General features: G+C 46.9%; 1 protein-coding gene across 2 annotated transcripts in view; it reads left to right on the top strand.

Annotated features, from left to right (window-relative positions):
• The window catches only part of DYNC2H1 (dynein cytoplasmic 2 heavy chain 1), a 1,763,151-nt gene that overhangs the window by 560,016 nt on the left and 1,182,232 nt on the right, over nucleotides 1-20,903 (top strand). For both annotated transcript variants that reach the window (XM_078657019.1, XM_078657020.1), the window contains exons 31-33: nucleotides 7,412-7,562; nucleotides 7,931-8,136; nucleotides 17,633-17,815. In XM_078657019.1, the coding sequence (XP_078513145.1) occupies nucleotides 7,412-7,562; nucleotides 7,931-8,136; nucleotides 17,633-17,815 (540 nt within the window). The remainder of the gene's footprint in view (nucleotides 1-7,411; nucleotides 7,563-7,930; nucleotides 8,137-17,632; nucleotides 17,816-20,903) is intronic.

The following is a 20,903-nucleotide window of genomic DNA, read 5'->3' on the forward strand; positions in this document are numbered from 1 at the left end:
TCCTGTTTTTCACATATTACCACGTAAGCAGTAGCAATTAAGTTTATGGGTCCTGAGGAAGCGGTTGGTATAGTAATTGACCATTACCCGCAGAAACATGTCGACCAGATAGCCCAGTCAGAAGGTATTTGTTTGAACCACCTGACTTTTTTGCACTATTGTTGTTTTTAATATTGGAGGTGCATGACCCTAGAATAAAGTGATTATTGTATGCACTATCCAATCTTACACTTATATATTTTTTCTTTCACTCACTTTTTGTGCACTGCTCTCAGTTACAAACAAACAAAACCTACCAGACATCCATCCATCACTACGTATCTCCAATATATATCTATGGGGATAGAGTGGTGGTTAAACTACTGTGGAGTAGACCAAATGATGTACTGGGTGCCCAAGAACGAGTAACTGATGGACATTTTTCACAGTGGTTAACTGTCCAGTCTGTCTTCAATTTAAATAGTAGTAGCAGACACATAGCCAGCAACGCATAGCATCACAGAATATTGCCACCTTGCCCATGTGATGATAAAACCTTACAGTCCACCTTGCATTTTATTCTTTTTTGTCCTTTTTATATGGGTATCTGAAAAACCGCTTTGAAACTGCTCTTTTTAAAAAATATGCTTTTTAACTATAAGGATGCGTTTAATTTTATATGTAGCTTAGACACCATGATAATTATTAGCTCTGTAATCTGCTTCATACAACAATCAATTTGAAAAAGAAAAGACTATGCACTTTTGGACGCTTTGCTGTATGAAAAAGAAGATGATTAACATCATTCTTTAATCGTATTTTCTTTTTTCTGCACTGTTTGCACTTGCACTTTATCACATGAATTTGTGGTAGATTGTATCTTATAAAACTTTGGAAAATGTATTTACTATTTTACTGTGTTACTTTCCCCATGAAGTCCAAATTTGTAAATATTTTATTAGATTTAATCATTGCTTATGAAAAATCGTAAGAATTTATTTTTTAGATATATGTGTATTAGTATGCTTTTATGGTGTTTGCCTTGTCACCGAATAAAACTGTTTTGAATTGAATTGAATTGAATTGAATTGACTTATTATGCAGGGAGCGTTCTCAGGCGCGTAAAGTCCTACCGCTAGAATAAGACATAACCTTATGTTTAACATATGGCACCCGACACGTAAATGGTTGTTCTTTATGCACTACTAAACTTATAAACATGCCCATGCATAATGTGTGCACTACATACATTACCTGTTTGATATTACTGTGCCTTAGTGAGTTTTACATATTTAACACCATATTCCTGTAAAATATGTGTATGCTTAACTCATATTTTTGTAGTTTTTGAAAGTTCACCCTTTAAACATTTCTTTCGTTCCCATGGAATTAGTCGGACATTTTTACTTTTCTCTGACATGCCAACTGTCCTACAAGTGTTTTGCATTTATTTCACTCATTAGTGAAGTTTATTAGCTGCAAAATTGAGACCAGATCAGTTTCATTGTATTCTGGATGGTCGTGGCACAGGTGCATTTGCCAACCCTTCTTTGCAGCCTTTGTCTTCGGCCACTGCTCTGTTACCTTTTACATACAAGCCACCTGTACACATCAATGTATAAACTGCATGTGCATAAAGCACTATTTTCTGCTTTTTATGTCTTCTTAATTTCTTAATCAAACATAGTTTAAACGGTTCCAAGTGTAATAATGAGTGAAGCCTAGCCTTAATCGTGTAAATATAAATATAAATGGAATTATTGTAGTCATTAAAATCTATATATTTGTATGCAGAACAAACATATAGACAACACAACACTCTTCTTCCTACTATTAGATCGGACAGTATTGAAAGATGTTTAGGATAGCAATGTCCAGGTTATGATGTGTAAATTTGATTGAATACTATTTTGGGCAAGTTTCTGAAACCTAACCAAAGAGAGTCAAATGTAATATTCTTTTTTAGGTCTTGACTGTAGACAGCTTTTGCTGTGGTTGGCATCCTATTGCTTCCAATTCAGAACATATACTTAGAATCAGGACCGGCCCTAAATCAGATTGACCGGTACAGCACCTTGGGCAGAAAGAACATTTGTTGTAGGGAGGGGAGGGGGTGGGGGGGTTTGGCGTTGCGGCGTGATGGCAGGAGCTGTGAGGAAGATGAAAGGTGGGCAGGGTCTTCAGAATATAGGTGCCCCGGGCCTGGGCCCAGCTCGCCCATGCCCAAGGCTGGCCCTGTTTAGAATGGGCCTAGGGTCAGCTCTTTCTCAAGACTGGATGGCTTTGTTGTCTTATCTCATTTGTTCATGGCTCAGGTACTCTATAGCTATCCTCCCTATTTGTATGTTTATCTCGCCCTGCAGCATTTCAGTTTTACATTGGGGCCTTATAATGATGACTTGAGTGGGTTCTTTCTTTCTTTTGCAGTCAGCACTCCATGGGAGTGCACAAGTTTCAACTCTCCATCCCTTGTGCCTGTGGCCTCCCTCCACATGCTGTCTTATTGCTTCTCTTCCCAGCTCCCCGATATCCCCATCTGGCTCCCAGTTTGAGAGATATATTAATAAATATTATTATTGTTGTTATATTTTTTTACGAGGTCTTGGCTCCTGTAAAGTGTTACTGAGTTACATACTTAGATTTTTTTGCGCTAGGGTGAAGTTCCCACTTTTTTCATTTTTTCAAAGCTTTGAATTGCATTTTTAAAATATCCATCTGCCATGTGAGAACAGGAAATGAAAAATATTCATTGTGCTTCACAACGCACATGCATACATGCTTCATGATGTACGCTTGCATATGCGTAACTAATCTGATAGAGACTACTAGCCGCAGAATCCTTCACGCAGAATTACTCCCAGGCGTGAGACTGGATCCGGAAACTTTTTTGCCACAGCATCCCTGCGCGCCAGGGCCAGGACAACAACACACAACTGCGCCCAGGCATTGTCCGCACACCTGACGTCAGCGAGGTCACATAAAACCCGCCCCAGTGCGCCTCCGCCAGTTTTTTCCTTTTCCGCGTGCAACGTGGATCCGGTCCTTACTAAGGGCCTGTTTGGGGCCCTTTTTTCTCCATTTCTTTTGGTGGAACAGTGTGCGAATGCCTTCAGGCTTCAAAACTTGTACGTTTTGTGGGCGTCTTTTGTCGGTGACGGACCCGCACCTCTTTGTATGTGGTGTTTGGGGGAGGATCACAGCACCACTGACTGTGAGGCCTGTCAACAGTTGAAGCCGAAGTCGCGGCGGGAACGCCGCATGAAACTTCTCTCGGCGCGTCTGCTTCGTCGGACGGCTTCAGGTACGACCGCGGTCGACATCCTCGCCCTTCTCCGATGCCACGTGAGCGTCGCTCCCCGGTAGGTAATTTTTGCAGTTTGTCCCCGTGGGCTGGTTTCCGGCCTGCTGGGGACGTGGACTCTCCGCGGGTGATACGGCCCGCGTGTCGTCCTATCTACCGTTTCCCGGTGTTGGGGCGTCAAGAGGTCAAAGCGAGACATACGTGGCGGCTCTGCAAGCCTCGCTGTTGTCTCCCCCCCGTCCCCTCATTGGGCGTCAGCGGAAGTCACGCCTTGCGCAGGGCCCTCCGCAGCACTGCCGGTGGCTCCGGCCCCGGCGCCGACTGGTTCGGATCCAGCCTTGGAGGATGTGGTGCTGTTGGAGTGCGGCTCCTCTGGGGCACCTCCTTAAGGCCACGGCATCTCTGCCTCGCCGCCAACTCCTGCGGGAGTCCCTGTGGTGTCGCGGGAGGTCGCCAGGGCTTGGGACGCATCCCCGAGCTCCTCTCGGTCCTTTGACAAGGTGATCCTGTCTAAGGCCGAGGTGACTCGGCAACGGCGCCGGCAGCAGCTGGACCGTGCGCAGCCACAGGGGTCGGTGAACCCTCCTCGTCCCGCTCCGGGTCTAGCCCGGGTGAGGACCCCTCTTCCCTCTCCGGGCCCCTCTCGTCCCTCCCCGCAGGCGACTGCCTCGACGGAGGGTGAGTCGGAGGTTGGATCTTCCCTGGCACCGCCATGTGGGTTGCCGAGCGATCTCCGCCTCATTCTGGGCCGCGGCTGGCGAAGGGCTTTGTGTCACTTCCCAGGCCCGTCTCGTTCCCCCATGCAGGTGGCTACCTTGGTGGGGGTCGGGTCGGTGCCGTTCAGGCGGCGCTTCGGGCCGGTTCGACTCCGCTTCGGGGTAGGTTCGACTCCAGCTCCACTCCGGTCTCCGCTCCGGGGTGGCTTGGAGAACCTTGTTCGGCGACGCCGGATGGTGCCGACAGCCTGCCTCAGGCAGCGGACTCCGTGCAGGGGTCGTACCTCGGATTCGTCTTCGGACGCTCCTTCTTCTTCGGAGGCAGGCTGTATATTGGTGTCATCCTCCCCGGAGACTGGTCGCCATGTGGTGTCTTTTTTACCGGCGTCGAAGGGCAGCTTCCCACCCTTCCTGAGGCAGAAGTGATCGTCGGAAGAGTGGCAGGTCCCTCATTCTTTGGCTCCTTCTGACTTCCAGGTCTGGCCCTTCCCCGTCCCGCTTGGCCTCGGGGATGGCCACCTTGGTTTGCAGCCGTCGCCCACGGAGGAGCTGCTTTCCCGTCACGGGGCCCTACGGTGGCTGGTGCAGCCTTGGCTCACGCGGTGTGCACGGCTGTGGGCATCCTGCGTATGGGTGACCCGGTGGCTCACTTTCTGGCGGACCATCTATTGGAGTTCCTCCACCAGGGCTCTGGTGGGAGGGAAATCTTACTTCCCTTTGAAGGTTCCCTCCTTTCATCTTTGACGGGGGCTTGGAGGCGTCCTGTCTCAGGGGACCCGGTGCCTCAACATCTTCTGCACCGGCACCTCCCGGCGCCGCATGACCCGGCTTGCCTTTCCCTTCACCCTCCTGCCTCCAGTCCTCTTTTGCGGACTGCTTTTCCCTCCCTGCTGCCGCTGTTGACTCCGCCATCCCGAGAGGCCCGCTCGCTGGACTCTTGGGGGCGCAACATGTTTGCCTCGACCAGCGCTGCCCTGCAGGCCCTGAACACCTTTTGTGTGCTGGCTCGGGCCTCCTCCTGTTTGTGGCACTCGGCTGAGTCTCTGGGATCCGCAGCGTCCCAGGAGGGTGGTCAAGTGGACTTAAGACATCATGCGTCGGATGGCCGGGAGCTTGCGGCGTTTTTTCTCCGCTCCACTCCAGACATCTCAGAGGTGCTGGCCCTGCCATGGCTTCCTCGGTCGCTCTCCGTCTCCATGCTTGGCTTTGGGATGGAGTATTGCCTGAGAATATTCGGGAGCGACTCATTGACCTTCCTTTTGATGGCAGCCTGTTGTTCCATGCCCCGGCCGACTCCGCCATCCAGAGGCTCTTGGCAGGGCTCCGTCCTCCTTCTCTTCCTCCTCTGCCTTATCCTCCTCCGTCACTCCTGAGTCTGGTTGATTCTGGGCCTTCTTAGGCCGGTGGTTTGGCTGTGGAGTGTGTTTTCTGGCCATTTGCGTCCTTCCTTGGGACTTTGGCATTGTTGGCTGCAGGACGGCCCTTTTGTTGATTATATGTGTGTGTTGGAATTGTTGTGCAGACTTGGCCTTGAGATTAGTCCTTCTGCTTGGGCTGCTTGCCAAGCCTTTCACAGGGGTGTTTTTCCCCTGTGGCTCTTTTATTTTTTCCTCTGTTGCTGAAGTTCTTCCAAAGAGGGTTCCCATATTTTCATATGTTCTTTGACTACCAGCCCTGTTCTGGCTGGCAGGTTGTTCTCCACCTGGAGTGGGTTTGCCTTCTTTCCCTAGCTTCCTTCGGTCTTCTAGGCTTCTTCTTCTTCTTCCTTCCTTCCTGTCTTGGCATTGGGCTTAAGCTGTGTTGCCTTGTAGGGCAGTGGGGTGCTTCGGCCTCTCCGACCTTGCCCTTAGTTCCTCTTCAGCCTTCTTCTCCTTCCTACATCCTTTGGGGTTGGTGGGGGTCTGCTTGGGGGGGTTACCCTTGCCTGGCAGGGATGAGGTCCACAGAGATCTGGTTCCATGTGGGGCCTCTGTTCTGTATTGGCTGGTGGGGTCCTTTCGCAGACCCTCCTTCTCAGGGTGTATTGCTAGGGTATCTATTCTACGTGAAGGAATCTGCGGCTAGTAGTCTCTATCAGATGTACGAGTTACTTACCTTCGGTAACGATGTATCTGGTAGAGATGATTCTAGCCGCAGATTCTTTAACGGCCCTCCCTTCCTCCCCTATTCTGCGAGGACCCTTAGGTTGGTCTTCGGTACTCGCCTCCCGGTAGGGGGCTGTATCTCCTGTGAGTGCCTTCTTAATTCTTGATTGGTGGCTCCGTCTGGGGGCAGTTCATTCCTCCTTTGGTTCTTTGGAGGATGGGGTCCTGGTGTTTCGGTGCCCTGCTGCTCTGGCTACTCCAGGTTTGAGTGGGATTGCTTTCTATCCCTGTCCTCCCCCCTCCCTCCCTTCCATTGCTATCCTCTGATTAAGGGTCATCTGGCCATGGCTTGCCCTTGTCCCATGTGGGTGGTTGCCCTTTATGTTGGGGTGGCTTGGAGGTTTGTTATCCCTAACTGTGTTGGGACTGGTCCCCTTCCTTGCTCAGGTTGGGGGTGGTGGGCTTCCTACGTGTACCATGTCCTTACACATGTTCCTTGCCTCCGGGGCACAGAGGTGGGAGGCTGTCTATGTGCTGGTAGGGTGGTTGTGCAGGGCTCTGCTCGCTTCTTCTTCTTTCCCTGCCTTGGGTTCTGCGGTGTAACACTACTGTGGGTGGTGTTGTTAGTCACCGTTTCTTTCCATATTTTCTGCTTTTTGCACACTGTTCCCATGCTTACACAGTTTTTTATCTGCTGGTACTGCGATGTCGTGCCGAAAGGTTCTCCGAAGAAAACTGACGTAGGCGCGCTGGGGCTGGTCTTATGTGACCTCGCTGATGTCACGTCGCGGACGACGCCTGGGCCTAGTCGCGTGATGTCGTCCCGGCGCGCAGGGATGCTGTCGCAAAAATGTTTCCGGATCCAGTCTCACGCCTGGGAGTAATTCTATGTGAAGGAATCTGCGGCTAGAATCGTCTCTACCAGATACATCGTTACCGAAGGTAAGTAACTTGTACTACAAGCTCTCATATAGGTTACTAAGCACACACCCACACACACACACGCACACACACATCTTGAGTCGTTGCACACACATCATGGGCCATTTTGGAATACCAAGATTGCTGTTGATGCATCTTCTTTTGTGTGTTCACATGTGATTTGCAATGAAAACCGAAAACATTGGCAAAAGCAAAAGCTGAGCCTTTTTAGTGCTGAGACCTGTTTGCTTTGCCAGTGCTTGTTGGTAAAGTTGCAATTGCTTAGTGTTGTTATTCCTAATATAAAAGTGATGTGCACATACTGCAATGTAGTCACAATAGTGATAGAACTGATATCAATAATCATATATGTTTTATGTCTACTGTGTTTATTGTATTGTGCGGTTTAGATACTGTGCTTGGCAGAGCAGATCCAGTTCACTGCTGATATTGAAAATGCAATTCGGGATCGACAACTCAAACAAATTGAGGCTGAACTTGTGAAGAAACGGGACCATTATACCAGCATAGATACAAGTATGGAAGACTCTGGCAATACAGGTATGACAGGGCATAATGTGTGTGATAATGATAAAGTGGAAAGCAGATGTGTTATATACATTGTACGGATAGTGGGGTGTGGGTCGAGGGGTAGGGTGTTATCCACACCCTTTGCCCCTGAATTCTTTTATACAAGACATACTGTCCCTGAAGCCTGTGGTGATTACTGAAAATAGTGTGAAGATAAGACAACAGGCTTGGGTTATAGGCCAGTGATGCAGCATGCCATCTTTGTGTTTCTTCCTATAAAACATAGCACATTTAAAATGCCGATAATCCTACCTGGACATGTTTACTGCAGATTATCGATTAAGTCTCAATATGATTGAATTGCACGAGACTTCACTGTGATCATTTTAATTATGCAGATTCTGGAGTTCTGGAACTTAAACTCAAAGCACTTATTCTTGACATTATTCACAATATCGATATTGTGAAGCAACTAAATCAAGCACAAATTCATACGACCGAAGACTGGGCTTGGAAGAAACAACTCCGCTTCTATATGAAAGACGATGGGAAATGTTACATTCAGATGGTGGATGGCGAGCTCCAGTATACCTATGAGTATCAGGTATTTCACTTATGTGCATGCATGCCTCTGGTTTTCAAGAATGGGAATTCATAGTCTCTTGATTATGCTGTTTCTTCCATGCTGTATAAAAGGACATCAAGAATAGCTAACACGTAGAAAAGCAGAAGCAGATGGAAAGGACATGAACAATATTTATAACAATAATGCCTGGACTAGAAGAAGTATTATAATTAATATATATCATTCTCCTTCCACCTCATACCCATATGTGTATAGAACAATGATGCAACTATATGTAAATGTAAATAAATATATAGAAAAGAAGAAACTGTAATACAGGCTTTAAAATAACCCTTGCTAATAGAAATATTGGACAGTTTAAAATAAATAAACACCCACACACCCTCGTTTACTCTTTATTTACAATGCACTACTGCAGTATTTGCTTTGTCTGATATTAATTGGTGTCTTTTGATAGGTGGTATTGGGTCTTCATTAGATATTGAAAGGTTTGCTATTATTTGGGTCTTTTTCACACTTCACATAACAGAAGTGCCCTCTTTTAAACATGAACTACACATTTGCAGTATTTTTAATATCTTTATTTATCTGATAGACTTCAAGCTGCGGATTCCTTACCATAGAATGCTCCCCAGACTGGATCTGGAAACACTTGGTGAGCAGTAACCTTGTGTGCCAGTAGGTGGCATTGTTCAGCTCCACGTGGCTTCATCCGTGTCATACGGGCTGGAAGTGACGTGCACGGTGCTCATATAGGCGCCACTCCAGCGTGCTGACGTCTGTTCTTTTCTTTCCACGCCAGTCAGCGCAGATCCGGAGAGTGCTAATCCCAGTCAACTTTTTGACTGACTCATTTTTGGCCTTTTGTTGACAATTTTTTTAGAATTTGTCTCCTGGTGTGCGGGATTTCCACCAGAAAGGCAGGTTTTAAACCATGTGGCTCCTGTCACCAACAAATGTCGGTGACGGACCCGCACTTGGATTGCCTCTGGTGTCCTGAGTGAGACAACAACACCAAGACATGCGAGAACTGCCGCGCTATGCATTTCAGGGGGCAAGGGTAGCGATCCCTCAAGCTCCTCTCCGCCTGACAACAATGGTCCAGATCTCTGTTGCAAGGAAGGTCCAGAGATCGTTGGCAAAGTCGCACCCGGCGATCGTTTTCCCATTCCAAGTCGTCGGGGAAGTCTGGTAAGTCCCACAAAAAGAAGAAGTCAAAGAGATTATTGACTTTGCTGTGCAAGTCTTCGGACAAGTCGTGGATCCGCTGGCAATGGAGGCCTAGCTCTGTGATGGAGCCTTGGCCGTCTCTGCGCCTCCTTGAATTTCCAAGAGCTGGAGTGAACCCGCCCAACTTAAAGAGTTCTACAAGATCATGCACCTCGTCTTTGGGCAGAACTGGAGAGCCCTTAGGGCCTCATAGGTCCTGGAGGGGCCCCTACTGGTCTTCTGACAATGTATTCTTCCTTGGCAACAGTTGGACCCCAGGGATCTAGTGACGCATCCTGAGCAGCGGTTGAGTCACCTCAACCTTCACCATAGCCCGCTCCAGTGCCGATGCTCCTGACGCCACTGAAGCCTAGCTGTGGCCCCACCCCCTTCATCATTCCCAACTCGGATACAGAGCTGAACAGGCATTGCCTGACGTCAGCTCCAGCGCTGACCGGGGACAGACTACCCACGTTGGAGCCAGAGCCTTATTTCTATGAAAGGCTTGGATTGGATGATGACTGGGAGGGGTCTGCGGACCCTCATGGTATTCAAACATTAGACAATCACAAGGATACCTGGTATGAGGATCTGGCGGATGCCAGTGGACTGGACACCTCAGAGACATTGCCCTGGTCTCTCTCCCCTGCCGTGGCTACAGAGGAAGATGCCTCATTTGCAATGGTGGTGGAGAGGGTGACTGAGATTCTGGACCTTACTCTACCCTCAGAGGCAGTCAAGACAAACGTCATGATGGGGGTGCTTCATTCGGGAGTTGGCCCCACAGAACCATTTCTCCCATTTAATGAAGCTCTTACCGACATCCTACTCAGGGCCTGGTCCAAGCCCTGCACAGGGGCTACTGTGCATAAAACAATTGCCCGCCACCATTGGCCTGCCCCAGGTGGCCCCAGTTTCCTCACCCAGCATCCCACCCCGGAGAGTGGTCCAGGCCTCCGCTTAAAAAAGTAACCCCAGGGTCAATCCCTACTATTCCCCTGGATAGGGAATCCAAGAGGTTGGATGGTATTTTTGGACTTGCAGGACGCCTTTTTCCACATCCCCACCCTGCCTGTAAACAGATGTTACCTGCGGTTCCCGGTAGGCCACGAGAACTTCAAGTTCGCCGTGCTCCCCTTTGGTCTTACCAGCGCCCCTCTGGTGTTCACCAAGGTGCTGTGATGGTTGAAGCATACCTCTAGAGGTCAGGGTTTCGGTCATCCCCTACCTCGACGATTGGCTATTTTAGACGGGCTTGACCCAGGCAGTCGTTTCCCACCTCCAGACTACGGTGGACCTCCGGCACTCGCTGGGGTTCACTGTCAACGTGCCAAAGTCACACCTGACTCCCTCTCAGATGCTCTCTTTCAGAGGAGCTGTTCTGGATGATGTGCAGTTTTGGGTCTATCCTCCAGAGCGGTGAATCCCAAGATATTCAGGCTATGATACAGATGTTTCAGCCTCTATCCTGGATTTCCGTGAGAATTACCCTCAGGTTGTTGGGCCTCATGTTCTTCTGTATCCTACCTGTAACACATGCCTGTTGGCATTTGAGGGCTGTGCTGTGGAACCTGATGTTCCAGTGGGAGCAGCATCAGGGGAATCTCTCCAACATGCTCAAGATCTCAGAGGGAACTGCAAGAGATCTTGAGTGGTGTCTAACAAATCAGAATTTGGGCAGTATTCCTTCCCCAAGTATTGCTGACTGTAATAACAGATGCAACACTCTGAGACTTGGGCGGCCATCCGGGAGTGGTGGAGATTAGAGGAATCTGGTCTCCAGCAGAATCCGGGCTCCACATCAATCTGGTGGAGCGTTGGGCAATCCTACTGCCACTGAAAGCCTTTCTTCCTTCAATCAGGTGAACGCTGGTGCAGGTGTCTACAGACAACACCACAGCCATGTGGTATTGCAACAAACTGGGTTGGGTGGGGTTGTCAGACATTTCAGATTAGTGAGCTACAGGCTCTCTCTGTGCATCCTCCATACCTTACCTTCTTACCATGACAAATACTTTATGTAAACTAGAGCATCTTTCTTATTGAAAGTGGTTACTCTTTTCCATGTAGGCCAGTCCGTCACTTGCCTACTAGCTTGATTGCACTTGTGAGTTCCGTGTAGATGATGAACTCTTCGTGGGGTAGGTCAGAGCCAAACAAGGGAAGGTGGTACAGAAGCAGACCATCTATTGATAGATAGTTTTCTGCATCAAAATCTTCTACGCATTGCCAAAAAAAACACCCCCTGAGGGTTTGCACGCTCACTCCACCTTTGTGGGGTAGGTCATAACCAAGAAAAGGGAAGGTGGTACAGAAGCAGACGGTTTCTTGATGGATAGTTCTCTGCATCAAAATCTTCTACACATCAGCAAAAAAGGAACCCCCTGAGGGTTTGCGCGCTCACTCCACCTGAGCCACAGCTGCGACCACCGCTTTACCTCATGGAGTTCCTGTCCTGGATATCTGTCAGCCTGCAACATGGGCTTTCTTATACACGTTTATGAAGCACTACTGCCTAGGTATAGTATTGGTCATTTTGCTGGTTCGGTCCTACAGGACTTCTTAGTATAATCCGTATTGCAGCCCCACTGCTGGGGAAGTATTGCTTGGGCATGTATTCTAAGAAAAGGAGTCTGAGTCTCTATCAGATCAACAAGTTACTTACGATCAGTAAAGCCTTATCTTGTAAAGACTCTATCGAGCTGCAGATTCCTTACTGACACACCCAATCCCCCCCGCTCTGCGATTGGATTATAGAGTCATGGATGAATACCTGTAAGGGTGATAGATTTGCGCTCCAGTGGTCAGTGTTCCTTGTGGTTCCTGACTTCTGGAATGGAAAGTCTTGAAAGAAACAGATGTCAGTGCACTTGGGTGATACCTATATAGGCACTGTGCATGTCATTTCTGACGCGGATCACACAGATGACACCACATGGTGCTAAACAATGCTAATCACTTGCGCGCAGTCTGATGCCTGAGGTATGTTCTAAAGTAAGGAATCTGTGGCTAGATAGAGTCTCTACCAGATAGAGCATTACCAAAGGAAAGGCTACTTGTAGCTTGAAAAATAAGTCCGCCTTTTAACCATTCAAATCCACTCCTTTGTCCTGGGTGCAAGAGGGAGAGCAGGTCCACTTTTCTAGACTCTTCTCAGATCTCAGACAGCAGGTTCCGTCCTCTTCTGATTTCCACAGGTCCAGTAGTGTTCTGAGGAGGGTACTGTGGGTTTCACATGTATGTCTGGCACCAGTCTGTGGGTGGGTGGTGACTCCTAACTTCTCCCTAACCAATGGGTTAAAGGTTCCCAGGATTTACCCCACTTTTGCAGCATTTGGTGTGTGCCCTACTGCCAACCAACCTACCATGCCCTCCTGTTAGATCTGGCATCCTTTGTGTGGTTTCCCCTGACTTTTTGCCTTCTGACCACCTGTTTTGCTGACTTCATTTTTGGCGTTAGGACTATGAGCACTTCACCACTGCTAACCAGTGCTAAAATGCATGTGTCCTCTGCTTGAAACATGGTAACATTGGCTTATCCACAATTGGCATATTTAATAGGCTTATAAGTCACTAGTAAAGTGCACTATATGTGCCCACGTCTGTAAATTAAATGCTACTACTACTAGTGGGCCTGCAGCACTGATTGTGCTACCCACAAGTAGCCCTTTAAATATCTCAAACCTTCCATTGCAGAGCCTGTGTGTGCAGTTTTAAACTGCCATATCGACCTGACAAGTTAACCCTCTTGTCAGGCCCAATCTTTCTTTTTTCATATATATGTCACCTGTAAGGGCAGGGTGCAGTGAATTTTAAAAGGTGGACATTTACTTGTTAGTTTTACATGTTCAGGTAGTGAAAAACTCCTACATTAGTTTTTCACTACTGCAGGGCCTATCTCTCCCATAGGTTAACTTTGGAATTACCTTATTACATTTTATAAGTGTAATTTCCAATTGGGAAAAGATAGACTTTTTGAGTGTGGTGTCTCTGGATTCACAATTTGAAATCACATCTTATGGTAAAGTTGGATTTTAAGTTGCAAGTCTTAAAAAATGCCGCTTTTGGAATATTGGTATTTTCTTACTTTAACCATACTGTGCTTTCTGCTGGTCTCTGAATACACATCTATGGTGGGTGAAACAGGTGGGCTTTGTGCATTCCCTCCCGACATCCACACACAAAGGGAGCTTAAGTGTGACTGATGGGCCATCAACATCCTGATGGGCCTTTAACATCCTGAGGGGCCATCAGCATCCTGATGGGCCATCCTGGATAGGATGGAAGGAAGGAGCTGACACTTACACCTTAAAAGAATGTGCCTGTCCCTGCAGAGTAACAGCAAATACACTGGCAGAGATTCCCATCATCTCTGCATGTATCCTGAACTCCACTTCAGACCAGACTGAAGTTTCTATGTTATTGCCCAGCAGATAGTTCATAGGTAGGTCTGAGGAAACCACAACTCTTTTAGGGACAGTTACCCCTCCCCAACTGAGATTCACAACTACCAAGGGATGATCATTCCTGACGTTGCTTGCGTTGGTCACTTGGTAAAGTTGCCCAAGTATAATATGATCAGGTGACACAAGTTTCTCTTTCACCATAGTCAAACTGGCCCCGGTGTCACTGTGTGTGTTAGAAATGGGGGTCTCTAGTTGGCAGAGGTTGGTACCTTTGTCCAAATAGGGACTCTTGCTTCTAGTCAGGGTAAGGGGGATCCACTTCTAAAATAACCCCTGCTCACCCCTTGGTAGCTTGGCATGAGCAGACAGGCTAATCTTAGAGGTAGTGTGTAAAGCATTTGTGAACACATACAGTAATATAGTGAAAACAATAAGAATGGACACAACACCAGTTTAGAAAAATAAGTAATCTTTATCTAAACCAAACAAGACCAAAATGACAAAAATCCACAATACAGTAATACAAATATGACTTTCAAATGGTAGAAACAATTCAGTTCAAAGCAACTTGCAGATGCAAAACTTTTCACACAAAGTACCTTGGATGCGTCACACACACAAACAAAAAGGGTCGCAGGGAAGGTGATGCGGTGGTTCCTTACACTCAGGGAAGGTGAGGCGTCGGTTCCTTGCTCCAGGGGAAGTGATGCGTCGGTTCCTTACTGCTGTGCAGGGGAGGTGATGCGTCGGACCCTTATCGGAGAGGAGGTGATGCGTTGGTTTCTTTCTGTGTGGGGAGGTGATGCATTGGTTTCTTACGATGCGACAGACCTGGCTCCTCTATGCGATACCGTGTACAACCTAGAATCCAAAGTATTGGGTTCAAAGACCTAGCTCATGTCGCAGTAATTGGCCCAATTGGTCAATAGTACCTGCCGAGAAAGAAAAATTTCTTTCTAGTGTCCCCTCACTCACCAGGGTTGCCCCACGGTGACATGCTTCATCATTGGGGTCCTCCCAGTTCTCTACGAAAAGGGGCGTGCTGCGACTCACGAACTACGCAGGAGCACTTCAAAGTGAGAGACTATGTGTAGTGCACTGTGGTGGATCCATCTAGGATCGGACATGCTCCTTCGTCTCCCAAATTATGGCTAAAGTAGTTATGTCATAAGTGTGGACTTCAGATAGGCAAGTTCTTCTTGAAGGCACCAATGTAGACAGTTGTTAATTTGTGCCAACGTGAGGGTCTAACCCTCATGCGAGGTGCCTGCCTGCATGTCTATATCGGCTCATTCCTGGTTATGTCCAGCAATTTTCCTTGATCTGCTGGAAAGCAGGGTTCTCCATTCTCCTCAAAGTTCTCTGCTAGTATTTGCAGATGGGAAATTCTGATGCTCGTTCATTTGCTTAACCTGCAGAATATCTCTCTTTTCTTCTGGAGTTCTGGATGCGTGTTGGTTGTTATCTTTGGTGAAAGATAGGCAGAATGCGAAACCCCACCTTTAAGAAACCTTCTCTTGCCGTAAAAAGGAAATTATGTCTATGAATTCTCTACATTTAGTTAAAGTCGCAGCTGATACATCTTGGAATAGTGAGACAGAGTCCTATTTTAAACTGGATGAAGTCTTGGGTGGATGTTGCTGCGAAAAGACCTTCTTTTACTTCAAAGTAATGCACTCTTGTTGGCACATTAGGTGTCAAATTAAGTTTTTGTTGCAAGAGAATGTTGACTATGTGACTGTGGTCTAATTCCAATTCTGTGTCATCAGAGAGTTGAAGCAGATGATGAAACAGTACTTTTACATGTCTTTTCAATTCCGAGTTCGGTATTTCTTTGTTCAGGCTGTGAATGGGGTGTTATTCCTGTGGGCCCTATCTTCATAGCCCTTCATCTTATCCTCCAGCAAAGTCTGTTTTGATTCCAATATTTCTAATTTAAGTGTCTGCTCATCTCTGCCATGCACTCGCTTCGCCATATTATTTTTGAGTTGATCTACTCATGTTTTGGCTTTTTGTAACAAATGCTCATAGTCTGCAAGGACTTTATGGAAATCCTGCTGCAAAGATGTCATATATTTCCTGAATTCAGAGTGGAGCAGCTGAATGCTTTTTCTGAAGGAACTTGGATGTTTTGCTAATCAGCACTTTGTCCAAACTCGGTTTGTCTCATATCCACTTAGTGTTGTATCAGGCTTTTATCTCCTTTGAACCGGTGAACAAGCTCCTTAACAGATGGTTTGTTTGTTTTTGTTGTGGCCATTATTGTAAAGTTCGAGCGGGGTGTCCTCTTAATTTCTCAAGTCTGGATATATGCTGATGTGTGTGTTCAAAAAAGATTAGACCCTACCCACCAACCTGATGGCCTGTTGTTTTACTGTGGTCTCTATGAAATCCTCTATCAGGGCAGCCGCTTGTTGCGCAGTTAAAAGATGTGTCGATGTATTCTTTCACAGGCCTTGATACGTGGACAATGTAAATGTTTATGGGGCCGGAATCTCAGTGTTCAGAGCAGCAGAGGAGCTGCTCTGTCTCTGTTTTACATAGCTACAATAACACCTCTCAACACACCTGGGATTGGTATACACAAGACCAGCATGGGTGTTCTTAAACAGACCCTCTCAGGAGTCTGCTGTATTGCAGCCTTTCTAGCCCCCGTTTAGAACCTCTATTAATTAAACTAGTGTACTGTGCTTCCAGTTCAGTCTTTAAGCCATAGTTAGTCTTATGCAAGTGATTTGTCAGCTTTGAGTCAGGGGAGCTATCCGCGTCCCCTGCAGCCTTTCACCTCCTTCCTTCCCCTCTTTTGCAACCGTGCGCAGCTATCAAATGACTCAGGAGGGTCTGGAGCATGAAATTGTGTGCTAGCACAAGATGGCCTTCAGTTACGGTGGGGCTTATCATAGTCAAGTTGCATCCGCCTTTATGAAAAACTGCCATGTCTCAAGGCTGACTCAACTCTTCTTCATCCCACTTTGCTCCAGCGAATTACACTGCAATGACTCCAGTCACCTATCATGATCTAGATGCCATATATAAAGCTTCAAAATTATGTACAAGTGATCTTTAGGAGAATGATTTCTACATGCGTGGTTTCTTGGAAATCAGACTTAGAATGCTATGTTGAAAGATTAAAATTTGATTGGTTTGTTCTCAGGAATTCTGATTTCTTGCACATCCTCAAGCACTTGAAATATTCTTCCACCCTCATCTTGCACAGAGGACTTGTGAGGCCTTTGCCACAGTTTAGTGCTACTTAGGGCCTTAAACGCTGCTCATAAACATCACTCTCTTTAGAAAACCAACAGATGCAGGGAAAAGTGGACCATTGATCGATCCATGGCACAGGTAGCAACACAATGATCCTATTTGAAGTTTCCTTTACTTTTTCCCCCCTCCAGTCTCTGGAATTAAGAAGTGCCATACATTACTGCTATTATGTGATGTTTATGTATTGCTCCCCTGGTGTCACAAAGTGTATTAAACATAAATGTATCTTACTCTTTTTCTATCTGTCCATCTTAGAACGTTAAAATCTTTAATCACCTGACAACAATACCCAGAACAGTGACATTAGATGGATCAACTATATTAACTCCTTTTTCATGCTATTGTTTATGTTCTAAACCAGTTTCTCAATTTATTTATTTATTTTTAATATGGAGTCTATGGTTTAGAGCATACATAGTTATAAAATAATATTATACTAGACTTCCTGATGCGTTGCCCTATGCAATCTAGTGACTCCCGGTTGTAAAAGTAGGATAAAACTTACCTGCGATTTAGTGACTCCTGAAGTAATGCCTGCGATGTAGTGTCTTCCCGTGTGCAATCCTGGAAGTGGTAGGGATGCACCAACACAATGTAATGTTTACATGCATTTTTTTGCATTGTTTCTGCAGGGTAATGCTCCCAAACTAGTCTACACGCCACTGACAGACAAATGCTACCTTACTCTTACTCAAGCCATGAAGATGGGCCTTGGAGGAAATCCCTATGGCCCAGCTGGAACCGGAAAGACCGAATCTGTGAAGGCCTTGGGTGGACTTCTTGGAAGACAAGTTTTGGTATTTAATTGTGACGAGGTAAATTATTTTAGACTATGTCTGAACAAGAAAAATAAGAGGTTTATATAAAATGTAAAAATCTTTACGTTTTCAGTATGGTACTTATAATTTTCAAACTATGAATGATGTATTTATTTGTGTTCTCTGTTTCTTAACAGACACTGTTTAAATAACCAGCTGATAGTTTTTACATTTTAGTCTGTACAGAATGTGCAATGGTCTCAGAGAGGATCTCCTACAAGTAAAAAAAGATCTCCACGCAATCAAAGAACTTCTCTCCTCACAGCCCAGTCAACCTCCCACCGTCCCACTACCCTACAAACGACGCACCCTTCCCACACATTTTCGCCCTCATCGATCCCCGCGTTGGGCGACTATCCCCGCTCGCAATAACTCCCACCGCCCCTGTCGTGTCCTCAACTCCCTGTCGGACCGCGACTTATGCTGCCTCCTTCGCTCTTATGGCCCAGGTCCGATAAAACACATATCCATCACGCACATCCCCATACCCACAATTCTCACAAATCCACTGAGGCTCCCAACCCTAAGCAACAGAGGTTCCGTCCCTAACAATCTCAGAATAGTCCCCCTCTCTCTAGAAGGCACGACCACCCTTCTCATTCCCAAACTCAAATGCATCCTACTCAATTGCAGATCGGCCCAGAGACACTCCTCCGACATCGCTGATCTCGTCTCTACAATGGATGTGGACCTAGCCATTCTGACTGAAACGTGGCTAACCGAAGCCTCTACACCGATTATGGACATACTAGTCCCCCCTAATTATCACATCATTAGACTGGACAGGCCTGTCAAGACGGGCGGGGGAATTGCTTGCATCTTCAGGAGCAACCCCTCCGTCACTAAAGCCACCTCCCCCTCCCTTACTTCCTGTGAACTCCTCTGCCTCGACATCGCCAGCGAGGGCAAACAAGTTTGTGCCTTACATCTCATCTACCATCCGCCTGGTGACAACCTCACATTCACTCAACAACTCATGGACACGATCACATCCAATGCCGGTCGGCATACCAGCCAAGTCTACCTGGGTGGTTTTAATCTCCACTGGAACGATCAGAAAGACGCAGTGGTGAATAGCCTCAAAACTTTCCTTAATGCGCTTGACCTCACCCAAATATGCGATAGACCAACACATGACAAAGGCTCGATACTTGATCTCATCATCGCCAAAGAGGACTCTACCCAACTGGAGGCGATCCAACCCTGTGACTGGTCAGACCACCACATTATCACCTTCTTTATCAACAAAAAAGTTAAACTTAACGCTGCTCAACCTACCAAATCCAAAACCTGGAAAAGGGACATGAAGAATCTTAACCCCAATTCCCTGCCTCCCCATATCGGCAGTCTCCTCCTTCCCCCGTCAGGTGCCTCGGATGTTCAATCATTGACCGATCACTACCTTGATTCTATGAATTCAATAGTCAACGAAGCCGCCCCACTGCAACTGAAGAGAATCTCCACCAAGATCTCCAACCCTTGGTATGACGGCAGACTCAATGATGACAGACGTGCTATGCGAATGGCAGAGCGCACCTGGAGATCCGACCCCTCATCACTGCATCTCAAAACGCTTAAGAACAAGAGAAATGCCTACTTTAGGAAAATAAAGCGTGCAAAGTCTGACTTCTTTAGCCGCCAGCTGGACCAAGCAAAAAACAGGCCAAAAAAGCTGTTCAAACTAATCAAAACTCAAACAAAGACACAACCCTTACAACCAAACAGCACAACAAGCGATACCCCACACTGTGAAGCCTTTTCTGCTTTCTTTAAGCTAAAGACCGACAACATAAGAAATTACCTCATCATGGATGTAAGCCGATTCCCCAGTCACACCAGAATGACTAACGCTCAACCGAAAAATAATGCATCATGGTTGTCCTTCGACACCTACTCGGAAGAAGCAATACACAAACTGCTCGGCACCCTGAAGCCCTCTAATCACCACATAGACCCCCTACCTGCCAATGCTGTAAAAGACTTCATCCCCCTGCTCCTCCCACTCTGGACCAAAATCATTAACAGCTCCCTTCAACAAGGTCTCATCCCAGACTCCCTCAAGGTGGGGCAAGTCACGCCTATACTCAAGAAGCCTACAGCTGACCCGTCTGACCTGAACAATTACCGCCCTATCACTAATATTCCCACCCTGGTCAAACTGCTGGAAAAATGTGTCCAACTCCAACTAACAAAACACATTGACCAATATGACCTCCTCAACGCTCATCAATCAGGCTTCCGAGCGAATCATAGCACGGAAACGGCTATGACGCACATAATCGATGACGCCCTCCAAATTCTAGATCGCAATGAATCCTGCCTCCTCATCCTTCTTGACCTCTCTTCAGCATTTGACACGGTCAAACACGAGAACTTACTGGAGCTGCTAAGCACTAGTATGGGTCTATCGGGAACTGTTCTCAAATGGTTTACTTCCTTCCTCTATAACCGGACTCAGAAGTTCAAGATTGACAATGTGTTATCTACACCTGTGCCAGCAGATCTAGGTGTCCCACAAGGATCATCCCTCTCCCCCACACTGTTCAACCTCGTCATGGAACCGCTCGCCACCTTGCTCCAAGCATCCAATGTTCAATTCCATATGTACGCCGATGACACACAACTTTACCTAAAGCTACGATCCCCGGAAGATATCAAACTTCTGAATTCTACACTTAGTAACACTCAATCCTGGTTGGCCGTTAATCACCTCAAACTAAATGCTCTGAAAACTGAGTTTCTACTCATCTCACCTCCAGCGAAAATTACCACCACCCAAACCTGGCTCAATAACCTAACAGCACTCAATGTCCAACCTACCATCGTGGACTCTGCGAAATCCCTAGGCATCACACTCGACGCCAAGCTCAACATGCAACAGCACGTTAGCAAAGCAACAAAAGGAGCTAATTTCCAAATCAACACACTGAGGAAACTTAAACCCTTCCTCCCAGCCAAGGACTTCCAAACGGCTGTACAAGCGTTAGTCATCCCTCGCATAGACTATGGAATTGTGGCCCTCAGTGGACTCCCGTTAGCCACAACAGCACCCCTAAGAGCCTCCCTGAACGCTGCCGCGAGACTC

Source organism: Lissotriton helveticus, chromosome 8 (genome assembly GCF_964261635.1).
Source record: "Lissotriton helveticus chromosome 8, aLisHel1.1, whole genome shotgun sequence".
NCBI lineage: Eukaryota > Metazoa > Chordata > Amphibia > Caudata > Salamandridae > Lissotriton > Lissotriton helveticus.